The 23,864-nt window shown below is 41.9% G+C and overlaps 2 protein-coding genes across 3 annotated transcripts in view; both read left to right on the forward strand.

The window, feature by feature from the left end:
• The window catches only part of UFM1 (ubiquitin fold modifier 1), a 113,032-nt gene extending 107,696 nt beyond the window's left edge, over nucleotides 1-5,336 (forward strand). The window contains exon 6 of the mRNA XM_051780530.1: nucleotides 5,272-5,336. Coding sequence (XP_051636490.1) covers nucleotides 5,272-5,321 — 50 coding nt within the window. The 3' untranslated portion in view covers nucleotides 5,322-5,336. The remainder of the gene's footprint in view (nucleotides 1-5,271) is intronic.
• A 12,623-nt stretch (nucleotides 5,337-17,959) lies between these two features.
• Nucleotides 17,960-23,864, forward strand: part of FREM2 (FRAS1 related extracellular matrix 2) — a 121,007-nt gene continuing 115,102 nt past the window's right edge. Inside the window, exon 1 of one of the 2 annotated variants that reach the window (XM_051780385.1) lies at nucleotides 17,960-23,241. In XM_051780385.1, the coding sequence (XP_051636345.1) occupies nucleotides 18,084-23,241 (5,158 nt within the window). In that variant the 5' untranslated portion in view covers nucleotides 17,960-18,083. The remainder of the gene's footprint in view (nucleotides 23,242-23,864) is intronic. The other variant, XM_051780384.1, reaches the window with a different exon arrangement.

Below are 23,864 nucleotides of genomic sequence, written 5' to 3' on the forward strand. Positions count from 1 at the left end.
ACAGCACAATTCAGATAGATTTGTATACATAGGATCATAGATTTGAGAGTATGGTTGCAAGCAAAAAGCAACTGAACAAAGGAAAAAGTCTTTAAGCAGGGATTTGAGAGATGATACACCATGAATGAAAGATGTAAACACTACAGTGCAGAACAGAATGACTTTAAAATATCTACAGGAGGTCACAGGCTGTGACTTTAATATGCCACTACATGCAAACAGGTGATAGAACAGGATTTGTGAGTGGGACTCATGTTACATAATGGTCATCATCTTGCAGTTGCATGTGCAATCTAGGCAGGTTGTCTGAATTCACCTTATTCTAGAATAAATGTTAAAGGAGAAAGCATGAATTATCCTCCCTGAGTGTATCCCTCCACTGAGGGAGGAAAGGTGTTTAAAAGTGTCCATATGCTAATTTCTAGACAGCCAAAAATGAGGCAGATGCAGCCTGCCATGTGTCTATAGATGCACCTAAACATAATGGGAAGTTTCCATCTTTCTTTTTCATAAAAAATAGATACATTTGCATATCCATAAAGCCTTCATTCAGCAGTGCCTTCTGGGAAGGAGAGAGCCCTGGGACCCAACTGCTTATGTAGGACCATGACTTAAAGACAGCATGCATTAGACAAATCTAACAATCTATGTATTGGTGTCTATATCTGATACATTTAAGTTCCTAGTGCAGTCAGTGGAGATCTAACCATTGAAATAAGTTTATTTAATCAAATGTAGGCTTCTGCTTTAAGATGAAATGAATCTCAGCCTCAACTTCATGAACTAGCTTAATTTCTGACCATCAAAGGAACTTGAATAACCAGTTTGGATGTGGCTATTTGTGCTGCAAAAATCCACATTTGAACAGGACAAATCAAACTCTTCATGTGTTAATGCATTCAATTTTGCTACTTATAAGAACATTCCTAATGAAGAGAAGCATTTGCTGTACCATAAAATCACTTCCTTCCTAAATACTGATTACCTTTTTCCAGATTTCCAGGGAATTTAATTATTTGTTGGTGAGAGCAGGGAAAAAACTTCTGAGAACAGATGGTTTCATTTTGGTATTAAAATAAGGAAGTCCAAAAAAGTAGTCAGTAAAAATAGTTTATAGTTATATTGAATTATAAAGATACAACCCCTCAAAGTTTTAATTCCCACTTCTGAGAAGCTCAGCATTTCCCATTATCTTTTCAGAGATTATTGTACTTTCCCAGAAGACATCTAACTTAAATGCTTGTAGCCTAGACTGAAAGCATCAGGCTGCCCACGGAGCAGTTATACCAAACTGCTAAATCAAATTTGCTTCAATGACTTGGAAACTTTAGATAGGAGTAACATCCTTCTGCCCAGGAAATAGGGCCTCACAATTTATTTTTTTGTTAAATATTTAGTCACCAATAAATAATACACAGTGCCACACTAAAACGTTCCATTTCAGATCAGAGACCAGAAAGTTTATTTGAACCTGCAGTCCTGCTTGACAAGATTTGTAGCATACATTTATAAAACCAGTTTGTATATTCACAAAAAGGTTCTCCCTCAGACATAGCTATGGATCCCATCCATCTTATGATGCGCTTTAACTCTGCTCTTTTCAGAAATGTATAACCTGATGCCAAAACATGCTTAACGTAATTTACTAGAAAAACAGACATAAAGAAATTGAAAGAGAAGAGGTTTTGTTTGCCATCACTTTCAGAAATTGACCTTGGAGAGTTTAACCAGTATATTTTAAGTATTGAAGCACATCTATCAAAGAGCATAGCAGTAGGCTTTGGAGTTGCTGGATTCTTCTAAGGATAATTCTGAGGTAAATGGAAGGAAAGAAGAAAAAGAGCTGAAACTGAGAGATCATTTAAGCTGTAAACATTCTATTTATTTCCCCTCATTTTCTTGGATGAATCTGAGATTGACAAGGATGTTCTCTGGGAGTAAAGGCAGCTTTCCATAGGGATCACACAGGGGCTGTACACAGCTGTTTCCCAGTGGTTAGGGGAAACTATCTGCCTTTGAGTACGTGGGCAGGTGGCAATACCAGCAGAGGTTTCTTCTCTTCTCCTGTAGAGGTAACCTTCATCTTAGCATTTACATATTTGTGAATGTTTGACTTTGCAGATTTATTCATCTATTAACCTAGGAGGAGAAGGAGTAAAGGGAGGAGAGAGAGAATGTTAATGGAGTATCGGGTTTTTTTGAAAAAGAAACAGACCTCTTCAGAAAATCCATTATGTAGCATTATGGTGATCCATAATGGTTCATCATCAGAGTTTCACTCTTTAGTTAATAGTAACACATTTGTCAACTTCTGCATAAATCAAGGAGAAGAAGAGACACATTTTGCCAGCAGTGTTTAAAGCACACAGTAGAGGAGGCTCAGGAATCCTGAATCACTTCCAGGCTCCATTTGCTAGAGAGCCTTCTGACCACATCCAAATTTTGCTCCATTTCCTCCTTTGTTCAGACAGGAGGGAAATCTCTGCTCTTTACACATTACTATTTTATTCATCACCTTCAGGCAATTCTCGCTCGCCTCTCAGTCCTCACTTCTTTTTACTTTAGTCACTTTGCTCTTCTTTTCAGCTAAGAACAAAACAGAGACAGACTTTGTGTCTCTGGTGCCACAGGGGCCCTTAGCAACCAGAGGAGGATTTGTAGAGCAAGTCTGGCTCAGCTGATGGCCTTCCAGACAAATTCCTCCACTTCTTGCCATCCTATCTTGTATTGGACGGTGCAAGTTCAATGCTTCTTGGGCAAACTTCTGAAAAGTTATCTGTCAGCTTCTTTCAGGGGCTTGAAGGCACCAAAAGGTTTGACTTGTTCTGTCTTGCCTCATGTGGGACCTCCATCCCCTGAACTCACTGTTGAGCTCCACAGAAGTCTTGTAGGTGTGCCTGTCTCATCTCTTCTCTCAGGGATGGACCTTGCACCTATGTTACAAGTAGCCTGTCTCCTGGATGGACCCATCATATGTATGTCTCATATTAAATGAAATGCATGTAAATTGGGTTGCTCCAGGGTTAATACTTCTGAATTTTATAACATAATTAACATTCAAAGAAGTTACAAACATTTAACAAACATTAAAAGACTTGGAAAATAAAAAAGAGGAATATATTTGTCTAAAGTAACAAGTTCTCAAGCGCTAAAGCTGTATTTCCTGAGAATAATAAATGAAGCATTTTAGAGACTATGAAAGAGCAAAAAAAGGCCTTTTTAATGCCTACAGGATCACAATCAGGTTTTCTGAGGGTCATCCCCTCTCCAAATGGAAAAACTGTGAAAGCCTGTCTTGGTTCACTGCTGTCACTGTCACTGGATATTTGTGTGCATGCACGTGAAAACATCAATATACTTAGGGCTGGCTGCAAGCCAACAGGGGTGTGCATATGAGAAAGAACAGAGCTTCACTTTACTGTAAAAGCGCTGCTAAGGTTATCAGTCCTTCCACTTGTTCTTGTACCTATAAATAGACCATAAATTTTAATTACTGTACATTCTCAGCAATTAAGGAATTTCTGAGAAGAAAAGTCAGGAGTAACTGTGGGCAGGAACACCTAAGCCATTTTGCTGAATTGGTGTAAAGCACTAAACCATGTTACTAATGCTCGCTCTGTCAAATTACCTGTCAAAGTTAAGCTCTGTTATCTTTGCTTGGCCTGCACATGTAAAAGCAAGTGCAAGCTTTCAGCCTTAGTGACCAACTATAATATCTGTAGTCATCCTTGCATTTAAAAAAAAAAAAAGTACCTCACTCAAAACAGGTACAATGTAACTATACATTGTAACTGCTATTTTTAAGCCCTCTGCTAGCAAAATAGTAATTTTTAACGTAAAAAAGTGTGGTAGAAACCATCTGAGTATACAAATGGTCTGTAATGATTCAAATTGTTAACTAATACTGTTTAGTCTTCTATAAGTTTCCTTGCCCATTCTTAGCCACTGTTGGGTTTCCCCCCCTTCACTCCCAGTTTAAAGAAGTTTGAATATTTCATAGGCAAGAGCAAGGGAACTATCAAGGGAATCCATAGAGTGTTGGTTTGGGTTTTTTTAATAAACTGAGGCAGGAGGGATCAGGTAACAGTAGCTGATGTTGCTGACTACTGAATCTGACAGTAGTGAAGTGTAGTTTAGTCCCTGGCCTAAGCTTTGCTAATGAATGATCACCACCCGAGTATTCTGGCCTGTGTGTGTTTAGAATCACACCTGCTAATAGGTGATTTATACTTGACACAGGAAAGGAGGACCTGAAACATATGAACGGGGGGATTCGGGTGCCTAAGCAAGCCCAGTATCATTTTTTAGATGCTTTTGTGGTTTTTCTCTTGCCTCTGTGCTCTGTGGGGCTGTAGCTGCTCTTCCATTGGTACTGTGTCATATTTACTAGCCCAGTTTGATGTCTCCGGTACCATGTGGCACTTAAGGGAGTGCTAGACACCTATGCTTTGGCACTTGAATCATACCCTTTCAAGGTCTCTAACCAAAAAGTCTAGTGAAGAGGGGACATGGCATCAAGATGTGAAGTGCTAAGTAGCTTATTTTCCAGTATTTTTTCTTTCTTTTTTTTTTTTTTTAAGCAATCTAGATTGTCTCTGTCTGACTGCTTGTTAGGGCAGAATTTATTGCTCTAAATAAAAGTGGGAAATGTTCCTGTGTGTGCCTTTGGGTGAAAGGGAAAAGAGGAAAGAAGTTTAATCAGTTCTCTCCTGATCCCTACTGATCATGCTGGCTCTAGTTTATGAGAACCTTCTAGGAACATATATGGCCATTTGGCCACATATTGGGCACATTTTGGATGCTTTACTGGAAAGTCAGGCAGTACAGCCCTGGAAGGACTCCAGGACAAGTGTATGACCCCTCCAATCAAAAAGCAGGAAGTCATTGTTTAGTTGGCATGTAATGCAAGAGTTTAACAAGAATTGATAAGATATGCATCTAAAAGCCTTAAACAGCACTTCTGGAATACACCTGGAACCACGTATTTGCACTGAAGCTTAGCAAGATTAGGAAACCTTTGTTTACTCTTCTATCTCTAGGGTTGTTTTTTCAGTGGGAAACACTAATACAGATAAATACATTTAGAATTTGAAGGAAAAAGTAAGAAAACTGCTTGCTAATGAATCTAACTCCACGTGTACAGTGGATCCTGTATATCTACTGCTTATAAAAGTAATGTTTTAAATGGCTTCATTTCTTATGTGCTCTATTTCTTTTTCATCTTCAGATACTGTATTTTACCACTCTTTGTTTGTTTTTTCTGTGCAAAAGCCCTTAATACAAGAGACCTGCTTAGAACCACCCAAGGAGTACACTTCTGAAGAGGAAGCCACATTGCTTGTTGCCTGGTAAGTCCTGTTTAAATAGCAGTGAGAGTGGGTATGAAATGCAGCAACTGGGAAAATGTAACAATTACTAGAAACAGCAATTAATTAAATACAGCAAAACAGTTCAGCTGGTCGTAACACAAATGTATTCCATTTACTCCAAAGTCCAGTTAAGGCCCCTTGCACCAATGGCAAAATATTTAAAACAGCTGTAAACTGAGATACCTTTGAGCAGAGTGTTGTCATTGCTGCAATATGCATTAATAAAACTGCATTCTCTTTAAACAAGTCATAACAGAGCTACTAACACAGAGAGTTAGAGGGCAACATTGATCCTTCATGCACACATACAGAGCTAGACCATTATAGAAGAAGCCACTCCTAATGTTCCATTAACTATCTTATTTTCAGATGGATTGGCTATTTTAAAAATGACTGATGGAAAAGAAATTCTTTTTGCCTTGGTTTTTTTATGGAAAAAAATGGCCTTGAAGAGTGTATGTTTTAGCCTTCTGAATTGCTGCGGTCTCTCCTGTGCCATGTCAGGTGGATCTGTTTCCATCACTGAGAGTTTAACTGAGATCTCAGCCTTTAGATTGTATCATTAAAGATCTTCTGGGATTTAGCTTGTCCTTCCTTGAGTGCACCATGTGTGCATGGTTGCTCCAAGGCAGAGTAAGAAGTTTTCATCTGCACTGTCTCTATTTATGATTGACTAGCAGAGATTGCATGGCCTCCCCAGGCAATCTCCTTTGTTGTATTAGACAAGTAGGTATTTGGTCTAGGTTGAGTTAATCCCACCTTAGGGCAGGAAGGTGGACTACTTGACCACCTGACATCCTTTTTAGTTCTATTTTTTTCCTACAATTTTCTGACTCTTTCCTGATAAGTAGGCTGCTGGGCTCTTCACAAGGTTAGGCACTGGGAAAATATGGGGACCAAAGACTGCACCTATAAATATATTTACAAGCTTAAACTTCATTTATTACTATAGAAATGGAGATACTAAACTCTTCTGTAGACCAAAAACCAAGCCCAAAACTATCACCACATCCTGAATAAGATAAAAGAGAGATAAAAAGACAAAAAAAAAATAAAAAGACCCCTTAGTAGTAGGGTCTCTTAACTCCCCTAAGACTTGTGCAATATTCTCTTCGTAAACAGGTCCACCCTCTCCCAGTTTTATTTATTGCTTAATATTCCATCAAATCCATCAGTAGTCTCCATGTTATAATGGATTTACCTTTTATGGAACAAAAAAATTCAGTTACTACTGAAATATTTACACTGCCCAAGTTATACAAACTGCCTGCTGCAGATGCCAGCCTTAGCCATTGCTACCATATCTCTTGTTTGACTGGTCCTGACAGTGACTAAGTGATATATTACTCCCATAACCTGAAGTATCATAAATGCTTGCATCATACATATGTATCGTTCCTACTCATAACTACTAATTCATCCCTAGTGTTTAGTGGTTTTCGTCCTTCTGCAGGTTTAGAATATAATCCTTTCAATAACTTAAGTAGAGGTCATCACACCCTACATATTGGTATATTGTTTCACAGGAAATGTTGCATTTAGGACCTTTTCCTTCAGGTTTTTAATCTATGCTTATTATTAGTAATTAATCCTTTTTCTCTGATAAATCAATGATACTATATTCCTCAATGATACTATACTCCTCAGTGATACTATATTCTGTGTTTTAGCCCATGCTCCCAAAAGTCTGGCAAGGGGTACATAATTTCTTCTTTTACTACTTTCCCATAAAGCATTGAAAATATCCTATAACTCTAGCTGTCACTATTAGAATTCCCGTTATTTTGTCCTTGTCCTATTGGTAAAATGATGCCATGACTTGCAAAAGGAGGCAGAAAACTCAAATATCTGAGGTAAGGCTGGACCAAAAATTGTGGAGAGGTAGATAGTCTTTCCTGAATAGTACTTGCAGGCTTCAACCTCTGAATATTACAGCTTCAGTTGCAGGTGTACATTATAATCTTCTCAACAGAGTTATGTCTGGCAGCAAGCTACCTTTCTACAGAATACTATCAAAGGAGTTACGACCCACTGGGTTTCCTTTGCTGTTGATTCAGAAATAGGGAAAGTTTCCTGAAGAACTGATGTCAGATTGAACACCATTATATCAATGAATTAAGCACACTTTGAACTGCTGCCAGACTTTGAAACTGGGTGGTCCTAAGGTCATCTCACATCCACAGTCACCTGGCATGGGGAAAGACCTATGTCACAGGTTCTAAGCTTCAATTCTTTGTAAATAAAGCCCTTACTGAAGAAGCTATAATATTTTAAAAAAATCAAACGCTTTTAATATGAAGATCTGACCCTTTAGAGACATTCGTGTAAATGTTGTACATAATATTTAAACTATAGAAATTCACTGTCAGAAACTATATTTCAAGTATTCAGAAAAGTTACAGTGCAATTTTACTGTAAATTTACTGTAAATAACTTAAACACTTTAAGTGTCCATGGCTGTCTCATGTCGACAACTTTGAGCATTTTATCTGGTGAAATATTCATGTGAAATATAACAAGGCTTCCACTTGATTCAAAATATATATACACATAATATACATGTGTATATATCTTGGAAAAGTATTTATTACAAGATGTGTGTTGGTACAGTAGACTGTCCCATTCCATATTGAACAGAGTTTATTGGTGGTTGTGCTGTTGTGGTGTGTAATGGGCAAAAATTCAGATATGGTGTAGCATCTAGTCATGACTTCTGTAAAAAAAAAATAAATTAAGAACAACAATATGAAATGCAGTCTTTCACTGTATTTCATCAGCTACTCTCCCAAAATATTTTTGCTTCTCTTTAAAAATATGCACTTTGACTACTGTAATTTCAGGGCATTTCAGAATTTCTAATACATTGTCCTCTTCAAAGATTAAGTGCTATTATTGCCACTTTACAGCAGACAGAAAACATTAATAACCACAGACATGTAAGCATTAAGCCTTTGTTGTAAGTGTTTTCAGTTTCCCTGTTGTATATAGTTCAGCACTGATAAAGGGTTATTCAGTCTCATGTCTTCAACGTTTCCATTCTCAGGACAGAGAGGATGGTCTTTTAGAAGTGTCTGTGTATTTTCATCCCTGTGCTGTATCTGACCTACTCACCCAGGCTTTTCTTGTAGTAAATGGAGACAGAGATGCTTTCAGAGCATTATTCATCTTAAAGTAGATACCCAAAATAAGCCAGATGAATTGCAAATTAAAGCACCTTTTCTTTCCACTAATAACAAAAGCAGCCTTGAGTGATGAGCACAGAAGTACCTTCACTGCAGGCAGGCATCCACAGTCAGGTGTAATGAGATGCTTCCATTCATTCAGACTCAGGGCTATCCTGTGGGAGTGTGCTCACTTGAAGGGGATTGATGGTTAAAAGCTACAAGGAGTATTTGTTTTTTACTTCCTATGTCTTATCTAATTTCTAGGGCTGAGGTCAAGGAAGTGGAGGCTTCAGTCACTAGACTGGACAGTAACTTGTCCTTCCTTTCATCAGGCCCTTTGCTAATCTAGCTTTACTGGGAAGGACAAAAGCTGTTTGAAAACTGTTCTGTAGCCTGGCAGTTCAGGTAAGTGGGAGAAACCTTTTAAGTCCAGTTTGATTGTCAAAAGCCTAAAATCCACCTCCAGTGCTTCCCAAGAAAGTGCTTTAATCATTAGTTTATTTGTAACTGGTTTACCTCTTCCTTAAATAAACAGACCATAAAGACTCAAAGTTTTCATGGCATATTACTCACTATCTGTCTGGGACACTTTTATATAAAACCAGTAACAACAATGAAATCATGGTGGATGATCTATGACCAGTGACATTTTGTAGAGATCTATAGCGATTCAGTTATTTGTGCATATTTTAGGGGAGATTTTTCAGTAGATATCATATACATATGCTTTTGCTTCCATTGTTTTACAGTATTCTGGACTGGCTGGTTTCAGATTTGAGAAAGAAACATATTTGCTTCTCAGCTGAAAACTTCACGACTGAGATGTCCTGGTGTAGTCACAGAAAAAACAGATAAAGACGAAAATTCTCAGATAGTTACAGAATTGAAAAATACAAGTGAAAGTGATAGAAGGAATTTAACCGCCACAAGTCCAAAATATTTCATTCAACAAAATAATGTAAACATTCTACAGCATTTAAATGGGTTGTGAACTAAAAATGACCGCTCAGGGCAACATTGTGTTTTGTTCATTGCTGATCTCTCATCAGTCTACAGCAAGGGGCAGAAAAGCAAATCTAAACCTGGACGTACGATGGAGGATGACACATTACAGTGACTAAGTTTGTTATGTAAATGAATGGCCTGGAATACTGCATGCAGAAATGATGATTTGCTTTGTGAGGATTTTGGTTAATTCAAATGACTCCACAGATGAGAGACTCTGAGGAGGGAGAATTCTCCTGTGGACATATATGATGTGTTTAGCACTCATTTGGACCTTCAGTGTGGAATTTATTCCATAATGGGCTCTGAATAGATAGTCTGAAAAAAAGAAAAAAAAAAAAGTGGTTTCTTAAGGCCTGTGAGCTTCTACTGAAGGCTGAGGGTTTAAACAGAAATGGGGAAATCTCCCATGTCTGGAAATGGTGCAAAGATACAAAGGTGCTCATTTGGGTGCAGAGTAATCACAGGCTGTATGTCTAGCAGACATCCCCCATAAAGGAGCCAGCACTGTTTACAGACATACAGTGAGTATAGGCAGCCTGATTGTGGCACATCTCAAAAACATCCGTGAACTGCGGATCTAGCATGGATACCAACCTCATAGACCTCATCTTCCGGCTGAGAGTCTTTCAAATAAAGATGCCAATTTTATTTCCTTGAATATAGCTGGAAGCAGCCTAAATACTAAGCTTATCTGTCTGCAAATACTTATTTAGCTATCTAAGGCAATCGGCAATGCTGTGTAGCCCCTGAAGGAGATCTTGATTTAACTGCTTAGCTGCAGATTTACATGCTGTAGCAAGAGTAAATTTTATGGTAGGTCATATAGTGGCCTCTGACCCCATCCCTCACTATTTGGTGAGTGTATGTTTGTTAGTTGAGCTGTTAATGGCAAATAGGTTTTTTAGAAGAAAAGTAATTTTATAATGGGTAAGGTAGCTGCACATATTGCATGTTCAGTCATTAACCAGGTCCAGAAACTCTTACAGCAAAATACTATTTGTTCTATTTTGTGCCCGTTTGGCCAAATATATTCCCATTGCACGTGTCAGGGATTAATTTCGTTTTCTGAGTTTTGTTATACAGAGACATCACAATGGTGGAAAATGTTTTGAAACTGATGGTCAACTATTTCTACTTTCTTGCAAACAAGCCACTCAGAAATCTCAACAGTCTCAGCACCAGCCTTTGAACATGCTGCAACACCTTTTGCCTTTGGATTCCGTTCCATATCAGAGCACTAAAGAGAGCTGCATCACATGGAAGCCTGAGGACGCTTAAGAAAAGATTTAGCTTCTTCAGGAATATGAGCACATGCGAAGTGGCAGAACTTCTGGAAGAGCATTTAAAAATAGAAGTCCTGGAGGCAGTAGGCTCAGAGCTTTTGAATCTCTCATAACCTGGAGTGGCATTTATCCCATTTAATTTTGTAAGTTTAGGAATCAAGCACCTAGTCTAAGCCAGGAATGTAAGCTTTCCCAGAGCAGAAATAGAAGGACATGAGCACTTCTCAAACATCTTTCACAGGATGAGATGCCTCTAACCCCACCTCCCTTCACTGTTTATCAGAGGAGTCTCTCCATGGCATGCTGTATGTCTGACAGCTGTCAAAATGTCTTAATTTCTAATATCAATACAGCAATAAATGATTCAAATCTCCTTCTATGGGGGCTGATAGACCCTACTCTAACATACTGTCAGTGGAGGAAGTAAGGTGCAAGGTCTAAGTCAGACACCAAAAATAATTGGCCTGAATGCAGTCTTTTTATGTCCAAAGGAGTGAGGAATGACAAAGAACACTGGTTTGATATGAGTTTATTGAAGGTATATTTGAAAGACTCTCTCTTTACTAAAATGCCATAAACTCATTTTATTACAAAATTTAAGTTAAAAAGGGGAATGTATCAAAGAACTATTTAGCTTAGGCAGTAGTATTCTACCTCTCACATTCCACACATACATATTGAGATGGGAAATTTGAAACTCCTTTGCTCAAGTTTTTGGTTTTTTTGGGGGTTCTGTTTAAGGGCAGTCTGTTGCATATCCCAACTCTGTGGCCTGTGTATGGTGTGAGTAGTACCTTGGCATTGGTGCAAGTATCCTCCAAACACAAATCCTAGCTGTTCTCTGACTTCCAGTTAATGTCTCTCTCGCTTGAAAGATGAAGTTAAGCACGAAGTTCTTATCCAAACCTTTGAAGATCTACCCTCTAAAATGCAAGGTAGCCTGAAATTTGGATTCTTACTTGCTAACTGCTGGTTTTATCTGTGATGAACACCTGCAATACTAGCAGGGTAAAATCAGTTTGATCCAGAGGTTTTATAGCTATTGCTCCAGAATAGTTCCTATTTCATAGTATGATAATTGATAATTGATCATTCACTTGAAAATGAATAAAATTCTGGAGAATTCGTTTGAAACAAGCTTACAGGAATGCTTGGAAATCAATCTGCAATGCTACAAAAATGCTTAATTTTAATAGTTATGCAGATGAACAGACACCTACATCCATATGACGTGCATACAAATAAAATCCTCATCTATCATATTTTAAGCTGACTGTGATTCTTACCTTGGCAAAACTCACTGAAGATAATCAGATGTTTGTTTGAGTGGAAGTCCCAGTATCAGACCCAACAGGTTAATACGTCTGTGTATTTACACCAGTTGTGTGTAAAATAGAAGCAAAGTTAACACTGGCTAACTTACGGAAATCTCTATGGAGAAAGGAAACATAGTAAGTGGTTGACATCACTACCTGAACATGAAAAGGGAGGAGGGATGCTGGTGCTTGTCCACTTCACAATCTTAAGGCTTAGTTCTCATTTACATTCTAGCCTGTGGCTGTGTAACATAAAGGCGAGTAGTTTACAGTCACAGGAAAATGTGTATTTGGCAGTGACACTGTTTGAATTATAACATGATGAAACTGCCTGTGTGGGGTGGTTTTGTTATGACAACTGAAGCTGCAAAGATTAGGTAAAACTTCTCTTATAAAGCGGGAAAGAAAAAATTACAGTGAGGGAAATCTTAAGTGATTAAACCTCAGTTTCTGCAGCCTTTGATATGTAATTTTAATAGTTATACAAGGTCAATGCAGAGATGGCAGGATCACTCTTCAAAAGAATTTTGTTTCATTTTAGGACACATACCATAGCACCCTGAATTATTAAAAGCATTCAGTTTGGGGATATATGACAGCTTGTTTAACTGAAGTTCTGGACCTAGTTTAAGAGTCTTTGTTGTGGAACATCACTGTGTACTATATAAAATGCGCAGTATGTCATGTTTATAGTATAGGTGTGTATAAGAAATATTTAGTTGATAAAAAAGGGTTCTATTAATAGGCACAAATCAACATCTTGGCTCAGATAAAATAATTCTAAATATTATTACTAAATATAATCCTCTGTCAGGTGCAGAATTAGTGCACTGTTTTCATCAATTAATTCACCCATAGACAAATATATGTCCTTCCATAAGGTCAGCAGACATTCAAAACATGAGAAAGATAGTAACATATATCTAGACACTGCTGCAATTTTTTTTTCAGAAGAACAATATCATGCTCATGTTAGAAAAGCCTCTTGACCACTGAGATCACTCCTCCAGAGAAAAATGGATTGACTCTTTGAATGAACTACTTTAACACAATGTGAGTACTTGGTACAACACAGTGTCTCCTCACTACAGATCGTTAAGGTAAACATGAAATATACAGAAAACGATTAACCATCATAACCCATGATGGAGGGAGATCATCTTTTGAATAAAATTTCAGCATGCAAGGCTTCACTCTACAGGAACTGCCCAACTTCTCTCGCAAATTACTTCATAGACTTATCATAAGAAAATTAATTTTGGGCAAATATTCTTGTCTATTCTGAAAAGTTTCACCTCAATCTCCTCTAACATCTGTGCTAGAATGAAATGAATTTGAACTCCTACCTTTTAAACCCAGAGACCTTAATACAGAAATCAAATGTGTGAACTCATAAACCACCCTATGAAAACTAGAATTTTATTCTCTCTCACTTTCTATTCACTCAAAAACATTGCACCATCAGCAGAGTGACCTTAACTCTAGCACCAAGTGACCCCAGCTCTTTCAGCCATTAATGTTTTCCCCAGGTTACACTAATAAAATGCCTCTATTGCAATTGTCAAAATGCACAAGGCACAACTGTACTGTTAGGCCATAATTTGTCCTTTCTGAACTGAATTCTAACACTTTCTGAAAGCATTAGAACAAGGAGAGGTAGGAAGGGAAATAAATCTCTGTTGCAATTTTTTTTTATAACAGTCATGTGTTACCAGAAAAAAAAAAACAAACCAAAACAAACAACAAAACAATGTTGCACATACCCTAACAAGAATATATGTATTTATATGGCATTTGTGGGACAGGAGCAGTTAAATAGTTTTGATCTCTCATTCACTAAGTAGTTTCCATTCTATCTATTTTTTCAAATAAAGTGGTGTCAGGAATATTTCCCTACTCAGTTCATTATAAACTATCATTATTAAACATTAATAGACATTTGACTGTACTAATTTTCAGTGATCAGTAATGAAAACATGACAATATAAATAGTATTGACAGAGTTTAAGGTGTAAAAGAATAAAATAAATAAATAGGCACTTCAGACAAATGTATAAACATGGAAGATTTGGCTGTGCTAATCTCCACCAGCTATTAAGCATTTATCTATAAGTAATAAATGTCTTACCAATAATTCCTTGTTGATACATAATTCCAGATATAATTATAATTTGCATAAATATAGTGTAACACAATACATAACACAAAAACATGTACCTATTCTGGATTGCATGTTGAGAATAAACCATCTTGGTCAGTGGTGACAGTATTTGGCCAGCTCCTATCAACAAGATTTCCAACCACTCACCAGTTTTATTCAAGGGAAATCTGAGAGAGACCCTAGGTCTTCAGGTCTTTAAATATTTTTTGAAAACAGCTGTGTTGCTTATAGTGTCTTTTTTGTTGCCTTCTTTAAACATCATAGAACATGCACATGTGTCAGTGTACATTTAAAAATAATGTTATAAATTCCATAATCACAATGAATAAACTTCAGAGTCAAAACACAAGACATAAACCATAAGTAAGGAAGTTTGACAGAATAACTTAACCTAGTAAATTACCAAGTCTTTCCCCTTTGTTAATAGGAGATCAAGAAGTTGTATTTTGGCTTTGAAACAAAAAGAGTGAGAATGATCAAAAGGCAGAGGAGAAAAAAAATGTAAAGAAAAACACATTGCTTCTAAAGTGGGAAGGAGCTTGAAGAAAGTTGACTCGAAAAGTAGGTTTTCAAAGAGCCAAAGCTGAATTAAAAATAGCACTAGAGACATGAAGGGTGGGCAGGGCACCAGTGTCAGGCAGGTAAAGACAATTACTGGAGCAGCAGCAAAAGAAATATTTTAAGGTACTACAACAAAAGTCTAAGAACTTTAAAAACATGGAGAGTGCTTTTGGATTGGGTTTTGGAGTGAACGTTGGCTAGGTCATGTGGTCACATTTACTGCAGGTACATGAAATGTACAAACCAGCCCTCTATTCATCCCAGCATCAATCAAAACCAATTTTGGGAACAGACTGTGTAAGAGTTTCAGTAATTAAGGAATGAAACCTTATCCTGACAGAAACCAGTTAAATTTCTTCCCACTGCAAGGCAATAGGAAATAAATCTGTGGATGCAAGATTTAGTGGGTTTGGACTTTTCATGAACATCTCTGCCTGCAAGGCAACAGATATTTGGACTGAAACAAATTTTTGTATCTTATGTTGTGCTGTGAAAATGAAGAAGAAATAAAGCAAGTCTTGCACTTTGTACTTGGACTGTGGCACAAGAGGTCACTGACTTGTTTGAAAAGACAGCAACCGCTAAAAGCAAAGAGGACTTCTGCTGTTTTTACATGGAAATTTACAACTTCATGACTGAGACAACAGAGGTCAAAGAACCAAACTCTGTGTCTGCTGAAAATAAGAAATTTCTGTATTAGGGATGGGTCAATGTCCTCCCTTTAATACTTTTTAATTTATTTTTTTTTCAGAAAGCAGCTAAATAGCTCAAAAATTTAATTGGAATTTAATTGGAATGCCCTTTGCCATTCACTTTCAACACAGGTATTTCAAAAGCTATTCTTTCATCCACCATATTTCTCTAACTCTCTTTACTGATTGAAAAGAGAATGTCTCACATATGGTCTCTTCATAAACATCACAACAAATATTGAAGAGATTTCTATGTTACAAACATAGTTCAAGACATACCATCATTAAAGAGAAAATATTTTGAAGGTACACGCTTACTTGCTATACTTCATAGTCTAGGAGTACTAAAAACTGGGAAAAAACAGCACTTTTCATTTGATATTTTTGTTTTTTTTCTTCTGCTAGAACAACAAATAAAAAAGCTAGATGCTATTTGTAAGTGCTTTATTACCCATTCTAACTCTCCACACAATATATGCACATACACATAGTTTGAGCGGCAAACTCTGCAAAAGGGAGTTTGGAAAATCTTTCTCCCTTGAAGTCAATAAATGTGAAGATTTCTACTGGATGTTGGTTCTGTAAAACTTCATTTTGCTGTAGTAAATTTGGAAATACAGCAATAAGTTAATAATTTAGATTAATAATTTAAACTCTTCATGACCATGCAGGCAGATAGCCCTGATGCTACTTCAAGCCGCATGTTCTGGGTCATTTGATTTTGGTTGTTTGGTGATTGTTGGTTTTTTTAAACTTACTTGTTTGTTTTAAAACAGAGCTCAGGACTTGACAGTAGACCATTATACCTGGGCACTTCCAGTCATTCCACCCTGTATACTGTAATCCCTGACAAAAAGAGATACCAACACTATATTTTTGAAACTATGGGATCCTTGGTCCTGGGACTCAACTTTTTGTACTGAAATATCTTCCTTTGAGGCTAAGAAATAAGACATCAATTTGCTGAAATCCAGGATGAATGCCTCATAAGGGTAGAGAAATGGTATTAATGTCACTCAAGTTGCTAGATATCTAAGTACTAAAATTACTACCTCGTGCAGCAGTGTCCAAATCCAGAATTCTGTACAGACTTATTTAACTAAATAGCTTTTGGCAGTATTACACAAGAATGTAAATAATTGAATACAAAGTATCTCACAAATTACAATAATCCAGTTTTGTAGAACTGGGTGTAGATGTCCACTGATGTCCCCCTACCCAAGCTAAATTATTTCTTGGAAAGAATACTTAAATGTAAGTGTGGTTGACCTTACCCACACTTGCAAAATTCAAATTCCAAATTCAAGTTTTCCATACAGACAACAATATCACATGCCATAATGTTGGTCCACCACCGAAGAATAACTTAAAAGACTATTTTAAAAGAAGGTATCACAAATTTACTCAAGTAATTTCTAAATAGTCTTGGGTTGTCTATGAATCTGTCTCTTTGTAGTATTTTTCACTTTTCTATTATTAGAAACCTTTTTTTAAAACAGGCATTTCATTAATATGAAAGAATTCTAGAAGCTGTGCAAAACGATGAATCAAAACTCAGAATCTGCTATCAGGAATTTTAAAAGGCAAAGAACTCCTGCAAGCCCGGGCTCTTATAAATGCGCTTTTAACTACAGGCACAAGGTGGCAGATATACCGCGAAGCTTTAATTCACCCGCCGCTGTGACCAGTCACCTCCGAGGAGTGAAACTGGATATCAACTGCAGTGTTTTGCCCCGGGGACACTTATCCATTCCCTTCCCGGCGCACGGAGCGGCGGTGCGGTCGGGCAGGGCTCCACGCCGCCCCGGCGGCAGCCCCGGGCGCTTCCCCTCCTGCCGTGCACACCCCGTTTTCCCTCGGGCACCTTTCCCGCTGCCCCGTTATCCAGGCTCGGCTCCCGGGCAGCCCCGCTCTTGCCGCCGAGAGGAAGGGAAACCCCGAGTCACTCCCGGCAGCGATGAGGGGACAGCCCAGCTCTAGTTGTGCCCCAAGCTCAGTGCAGGGGAGGGGGCGGCGGTGCCGCTCCCGCTGCTCCCGGGGCCGGCGGAGGTGCGCTCCGCCGGTGCGGGCCAGCAGCACCGCCCTCCCCCTGACATGAGGGCTCCGGGTGGGGGCCGCAGCGCCCTTCCCGTAGCAGCTGCCGGCAGGGTGATCCGTGCCCGCCGCCCCCCGGCTCCCGCACGGCCAGGGCTCGGCTCTCCCGCCACCTTGTCCTCCGCAACCTGCCGGGCGGCCGCGGGAAGGAGGGCGGGGAAGCCGCGTTCCTCCCCGTAACTTGCATGATTGACACACCGCTCCGCCCAATCGCGCACGGCGGCCTCGCCCCCTGCGGGTGCCCATTGGCCGCCCGGAGGCGCCAGGGCGGGGCTCGTGGTTCGCGGGGCTCCCCTCCGGAGCGGGGGCGTCGCTCGCAGAGCGCGGCGTGAGCGCGGGGCGAGCGGGCTGGGTGGGCCGCGCCGGCGGCAGGACCGGCGCTACGACTTGGCCGCTGCCGGAGGCTCCCGGCGCTTCGCTCTGCCGGCAAGGACGATGCAAACTTTCTCCGCCGCGCCGCGGCGGCTGCTGGTCGGCTTGCTGCCGCCGCTGCTGCTGTTGGCCGGCTGCGCCTGGGCTGGGGCGCCGGAGCCACCGCCAGGGAGCAGCGCCGCGGTCTCCTCGCCGTGGTCGCCGGAGGCGGCCCCCGTGGTGGTGGCCAACCGCGGGCTGCGGGTGCCCCTGGGCCGCTCCGCCTGGCTGGACCCCGCGCGGGACCTGGTGCTGCAGGTGCAGCCGGGTGACCGGTGCCACCTCACCGTGCTGGACGAGGACCCGCTGTGGCAGCGCCCGGGCCACCTGAGCCCCCGACGCTTCCCCTGCGACTTCGGCCCCCGCGAGGTGCAGTACTCGCACCTGGGCGGCCGCAGCCCCGCGCGGGACCGCGTCCGCCTGCAGCTGCGCTACGACTCGCCGAGCCGCTCCCTGGTGCTGCCCCTGGTGCTGGAGGTGGAGGTGCTCTTCACCCAGCTGGAGATCGTCACCCGCAACCTGCCCCTTATTGTGGAGCGCCTGCGGGGCACCAGCAACCCGCTGGACGCCCGCAGCCTGGAGTTTGCCTTTGAGCCGGGCCGGCAGCGCTGCCGGGTGGGGCTGCTGCCGCTGCTGGCCGGGCTGCCCCGCTACGGAGAAATCCTCAACTACCCCCCGGCGGCCGTGAGCGCGGGCGGGGAGGCGGCGGGGGGCGTCCCGGTGCCTTCCTCGATGTGGGACTGCGAGGAGTTCCTGCGCCTGGGGCTGCGTTACCGGCACACGGCAGCCGGCGGGTCCCCGAACCGTGACCTGTTGCCGCTGGTGGCGGAGCTGCGGGAGGCGGCGGGCGGCGGGGCACTGCTGAAGCGCGAGTACTTCCAGGTGCTCGTGCGGATCCGGGCCGGGACTGAGAATGTGGCCCCCAAACCCAGCTTCTTGGCCATGCTGATGATGGAGGTGGACCAGTTTGTCCTCACGGCCCTCACACCTGACATGCTGTCAGCTGAGGATGCTGAGTCGCCACCAGACCTGCTGCTCTTCAACATCACCTCTCCCTTTGGTCCTGGCCAGGGCCACATGGTCAGTACAGATGACCGGAGCTTGCCTGTCACCTCCTTCAGCCAGCGGGACGTGAGGGAGCTGCGCATTGCCTACCAGCCGCCCATGGAGGACTCGGATCAAGAGCGGCTTTTCGAGCTTGAGCTGGAGGTATTGGACCCAGAGGGCGCCGCCTCAGAGCCCTTTGCCTTTGTGATTGTGGTGAAGCCAATGAACACCCTGGCACCCGTGGTGACCCGCAACACTGGCCTTGTGCTCTATGAAGGTCAGTCGCGGCCTCTCTCAGGCCCAGGTCCCAGCCCTAACCTGGTGATCAGTGACGAGGATGACCTTGAGCAGGTACAGGTGAGCGTGGTGGCAGGGCTGAGGCATGGCCACCTCACTCTCCTGGAGGACACACCAGGATCTGCTGCCCCCCGTAAACATTTCACCGTGGCTGAGCTGGCAGCAGGCTGGGTCATTTACCAGCATGATGGCAGTGAGTCTCCACTCAGTGACAACCTGGTGCTGCGGTTGGAAGACGGTGCCTCTCGCCATCGCGTTGAGTTCCTTTTCCCCATTACCCTGGTGCCCATTGATGACCAGCCACCCCTACTTAATGCTAACACTGGGCTTGCCATGGCTGAGGGTGAAACAGTGCCCATCACCACCCGTGCTCTTAGTGCCACTGACATTGACTCGCAGGATGCCATCCTGCTCTTCATAGTGGAGTCTGGCCCAACTGCTGGGCAGCTCCTCCTTCGTCAAGCACAACCACCTCCTGGCTGGGAAGAGGAGGAAGAAGACGAGGGCTTTTCTTGGAGGAGAATGCCAGCTTTAGCAGGGAGCTCCCTCATCTATGAAAAGCCAGTGAGAGAATGGCTGCAACAGGACATTGTAGAAGGGCGTCTCTATTACCAGCACTTTGGGGCTCACAGCCCTGGCCCTGGGGTTGTGTTGGACCAGTTTGTCTTTAGAGTCCAGGATGACAATGACCCACCCAACCGCTCAGGGCCACAGACTTTTGTGATCCGGGTACATCCCGTTGACAGATTAGCCCCAGAGCTGCATAGTAGCAGCAGCCTGCATTTAATAGTTGCAGAACAGCAGGTGACCCCCCTGCGGAGGAAGCACTTGTGTTACACAGATCAGGATTCAGGGGACCGTGAACTCCGCTACACAGTAACACAGCCCCCCACTGACACTGACACCAACCACCCTCCAGATGTACACGGAGCTCGCCTTGGATCCCTTGTACTGACTGAGGATCACTCTGTAGAAGTTACTCACTTCACCCAAGCCCAGATCAATCACCACAAGATCTCATACCGCCCCCCACAGGAAGAGCTGGGGGTGGCTCCTCATTTGATTCAGTTTCAGTATCTAGTGCAAGATGCAGCTGGCAATGCAGCCAAAGGGACGTTCACCATCTACCTGCAGCCTGTGGATAACCAGCCTCCTGAAATCACTAATACTGGCTTCACTTTGCCTGAGGGAGGCAGCCATGTCCTTCGTCCAACCGAGCTGGATGCTAGTGACACGGACACAGAACTTGCCCATCTGAGATTTATCTTGACCCAGGTTCCTCGGTATGGCCAGTTGCAGCTTTCCGGGTACAGTCTGGTTCCAGGAGGTGTCTTTGGCCTGGAGGATATCAGACAAGGGAGGGTGGTGTATGTGCACAGTGGAACTGAGACCAACAGTGATACCTGCAGGCTTGATGTGAGTGATGGGGTTCATTTTGTGCCCATCACACTGAAAATGAATGTGCACCCGGTTGATGATGAGGTTCCTACACTTCGATTGCCCCCGGGCACTCTTGGTTCCTACCTAGATGTGCTGGAGAATGGTGCTGCTGAAATCACTGCTAACGTCATTCAAGGTACCGATGAGGATACAGATGACTTAATGTTAACCTTCATTGTAGAGGATCCTCCTCAGCATGGGAGCATCCTGGTTCAAGGAGTGCCTGCAGAGAGATTTTCCCAGAGAGATCTGCTGGATGGTGCTGTGGTATATGCGCACACTGGTGGCGAAATAGGCCTTCTGCCCAAGGAAGATGCCTTCAACCTTACCTTATCCGACCTGTCTGAGAAGTGGAGTGTCAGGGGCAATGTTGTTCAGGGAGTTTCAGTTGTGGTGACCATTCTTCCTGTCGACAGTCAAGCCCCAGAGATTTTTGTGGGGGAACAGTTCATGGTAACAGAAGGTGACAAACGGGTCATTACTTCTGCTTACCTCAGGGCTGAAGATGTGGATACTCCAAGTGATGATATACTCTGCACAATTGTTGCTCAGCCCACATCTGGATATGTAGAGAACATCTCTCCTGCCCCAGGGTCTGAAAAATCTAGGGCAGGTGTAGCTATAAGTGCTTTTACCTTGAAAGACCTCCGTCAAGGGCATATTTTTTATGTCCAAAGTATACATAAAGGTGTAGAGCCTGTCGAAGACAGATTTGCTTTCCGCTGTTCTGATGGCATTAACTTTTCCCAGAGGCAGTTTTTCCCCATTGTTATTATGCCCATCAATGATGAAGAGCCTGAAATCTTTGTGCGAGAGTTTGTTGTGATGGAAGGCATGAGCCTGGTTATTGATACCCCCATCCTCAACGCAGTTGATGCAGACGTCCCTGCTGATGAGTTAACATTCACAATCACTAGCGTTCCCAGGCACGGCCACATTGTGAACCAGCTGGTCAATGGGACTGTCCTCGTGGAGAGCTTCACCTTGGATCAGATAACAGAGAGCTCCAACATACTCTATGAACATGATGACTCTGAGACAAAGATGGACAGTTTTGAGGTGAAGCTCACAGATGGTAAACATACCGTTAGGAAAACAGTATCCATCATGGTTATTCCTGTAGATGATGAGACACCCAGAATGGCCATCAATGATGGTTTGGAGATTGAAATAGGGGAAACTAGAACTATTAATAACAGAATATTGAAAGCTACTGATCTTGATTCTGAAGACAAAACCTTGATATATATTATAAGATATGGGCCGGGACAAGGCCTCTTGCAGAGAATAAAGCCTTCAGGTGGAGTTGAGAATATCACCCTGGGAATGAACTTCACCCAAGATGAAGTGGATAGGAACTTGATTCGATATATGCATTTTGGCCGACAAGGAGTTCGTGATCTTATCAAGTTTGATGTGACGGATGGAATAAATCCTCTCATTGACCGCTACTTTTATGTGACAATAGGTAGCATTGATATTGTCTTCCCAGATGTAATCAGCAAAGGAGTTTCTTTGAAGGAAGGAGGGAAGGTAACCCTTACTACTGATTTGCTCAGCACCAGTGACCTGAATAGTCCAGATGAGAACTTAGTTTTCACTATTACCAGAGCACCTGTTCGTGGTCATCTTGAATGCACAGATCAGCCTGGGGTACCCATCTCCACTTTTACTCAACTCCTATTAGCAGGCAATAAAGTCTATTACATTCATACTTCAGAAGATGAGGTGAAAATGGACAGCTTTGAGTTTGAGGTGACTGATGGCTATAACCCTGTGTTTCGTACTTTCAGAATTTCCATTAGTGATGTGGACAATAAGAAACCTGTTGTCACAATCCATAATCTGGTAGTGAGTGAAAATGAATACAAACTGATAACCCCATTTGAACTGACTGCAGAAGACAGAGATACACCTGATGCATTGCTGAAATTTATCATCACTCAAATACCAGTTCATGGTCAGATCATGTTCAATAACTCCAAACCAGTCACCACCTTCACTAAACAGGATCTGAATGAAAATCTAATCAGCTACAAACATGATGGCACAGAATCAGTTGAGGATAGTTTTTCTTTTACTGTTACAGATGGCACTCATACTGATTTCTATGTCTTCCCCAACACTGTGTTTGAAACAAGGAAGCCTCAGACTATGAAGATTCGAATAATGGCTGTGGACAACAGTGTGCCTCAAGTTGTAATAAATAAGGGTGCTCAGACTCTTCGTATCCTGGCCACAGGTCACGTCGGGTTTCTGATTACCAACAAGGTGCTCAAGGTGGAAGACAGGGACAGTTTGCATGTTACTCTTAAGATCAGAATCACAGAGGGTCCACGCCATGGCTTCCTGATCCACCTAGGGAAAGGCAACCATAGCATCAACCAGTTTACCCAAGGTATTACAATACTTCGTGCTTTCATTTGATCACTGGAAACATTCTTTTTCATTATAAACTCTATAATGATTGATGGGAGAAACTGTCCAACAGTGAGCTTATTTATAATGACTTCTTTATTTTTTATGTCTGTTTATTATTTATTGCATCTGTGACAGCTATAAACAGGAAATGGGGTCTGCTGGATAAACACTTATTTGCTTTGAAGAGCTTAGTCCAGATAACTGTGATTTGTAGTTTCTATCAGTGATAGAATTTTTGATAGCAGAATTGGACTGCACATCTTTAGAGACAGTGCTTTCTTTAATCAGATTTATTTACGAAATGCTATAGGAGGGGCCAAGCTATTATTAACTAATGGTCATACCATGGCTAGGATATCAGTCACTATACAGTCTGAGTACACTCAACTGTAAAAGCAAAATACTTTCCTAACCAATGGGGAAATAATGTATTATGAGTACAATTGTTGCCTTAATTACACAAATCTTAACCACAAAGTGTTTATGGTAAGTTAAAAGGTAATGTAGATGTTTTAAAATTATGTCAGTTGTACTTTTTACATGGAACTAAAATATTAGGTGTTATAAATAAGGCAAACCCCACATGTGTCATATGTTTTG

Source organism: Manacus candei, unplaced genomic scaffold, assembly GCF_025592945.1.
Source record: "Manacus candei isolate 608988 ecotype Guabito, Panama unplaced genomic scaffold, ASM2559294v1 h1tg000014l, whole genome shotgun sequence".
NCBI lineage: Eukaryota > Metazoa > Chordata > Aves > Passeriformes > Pipridae > Manacus > Manacus candei.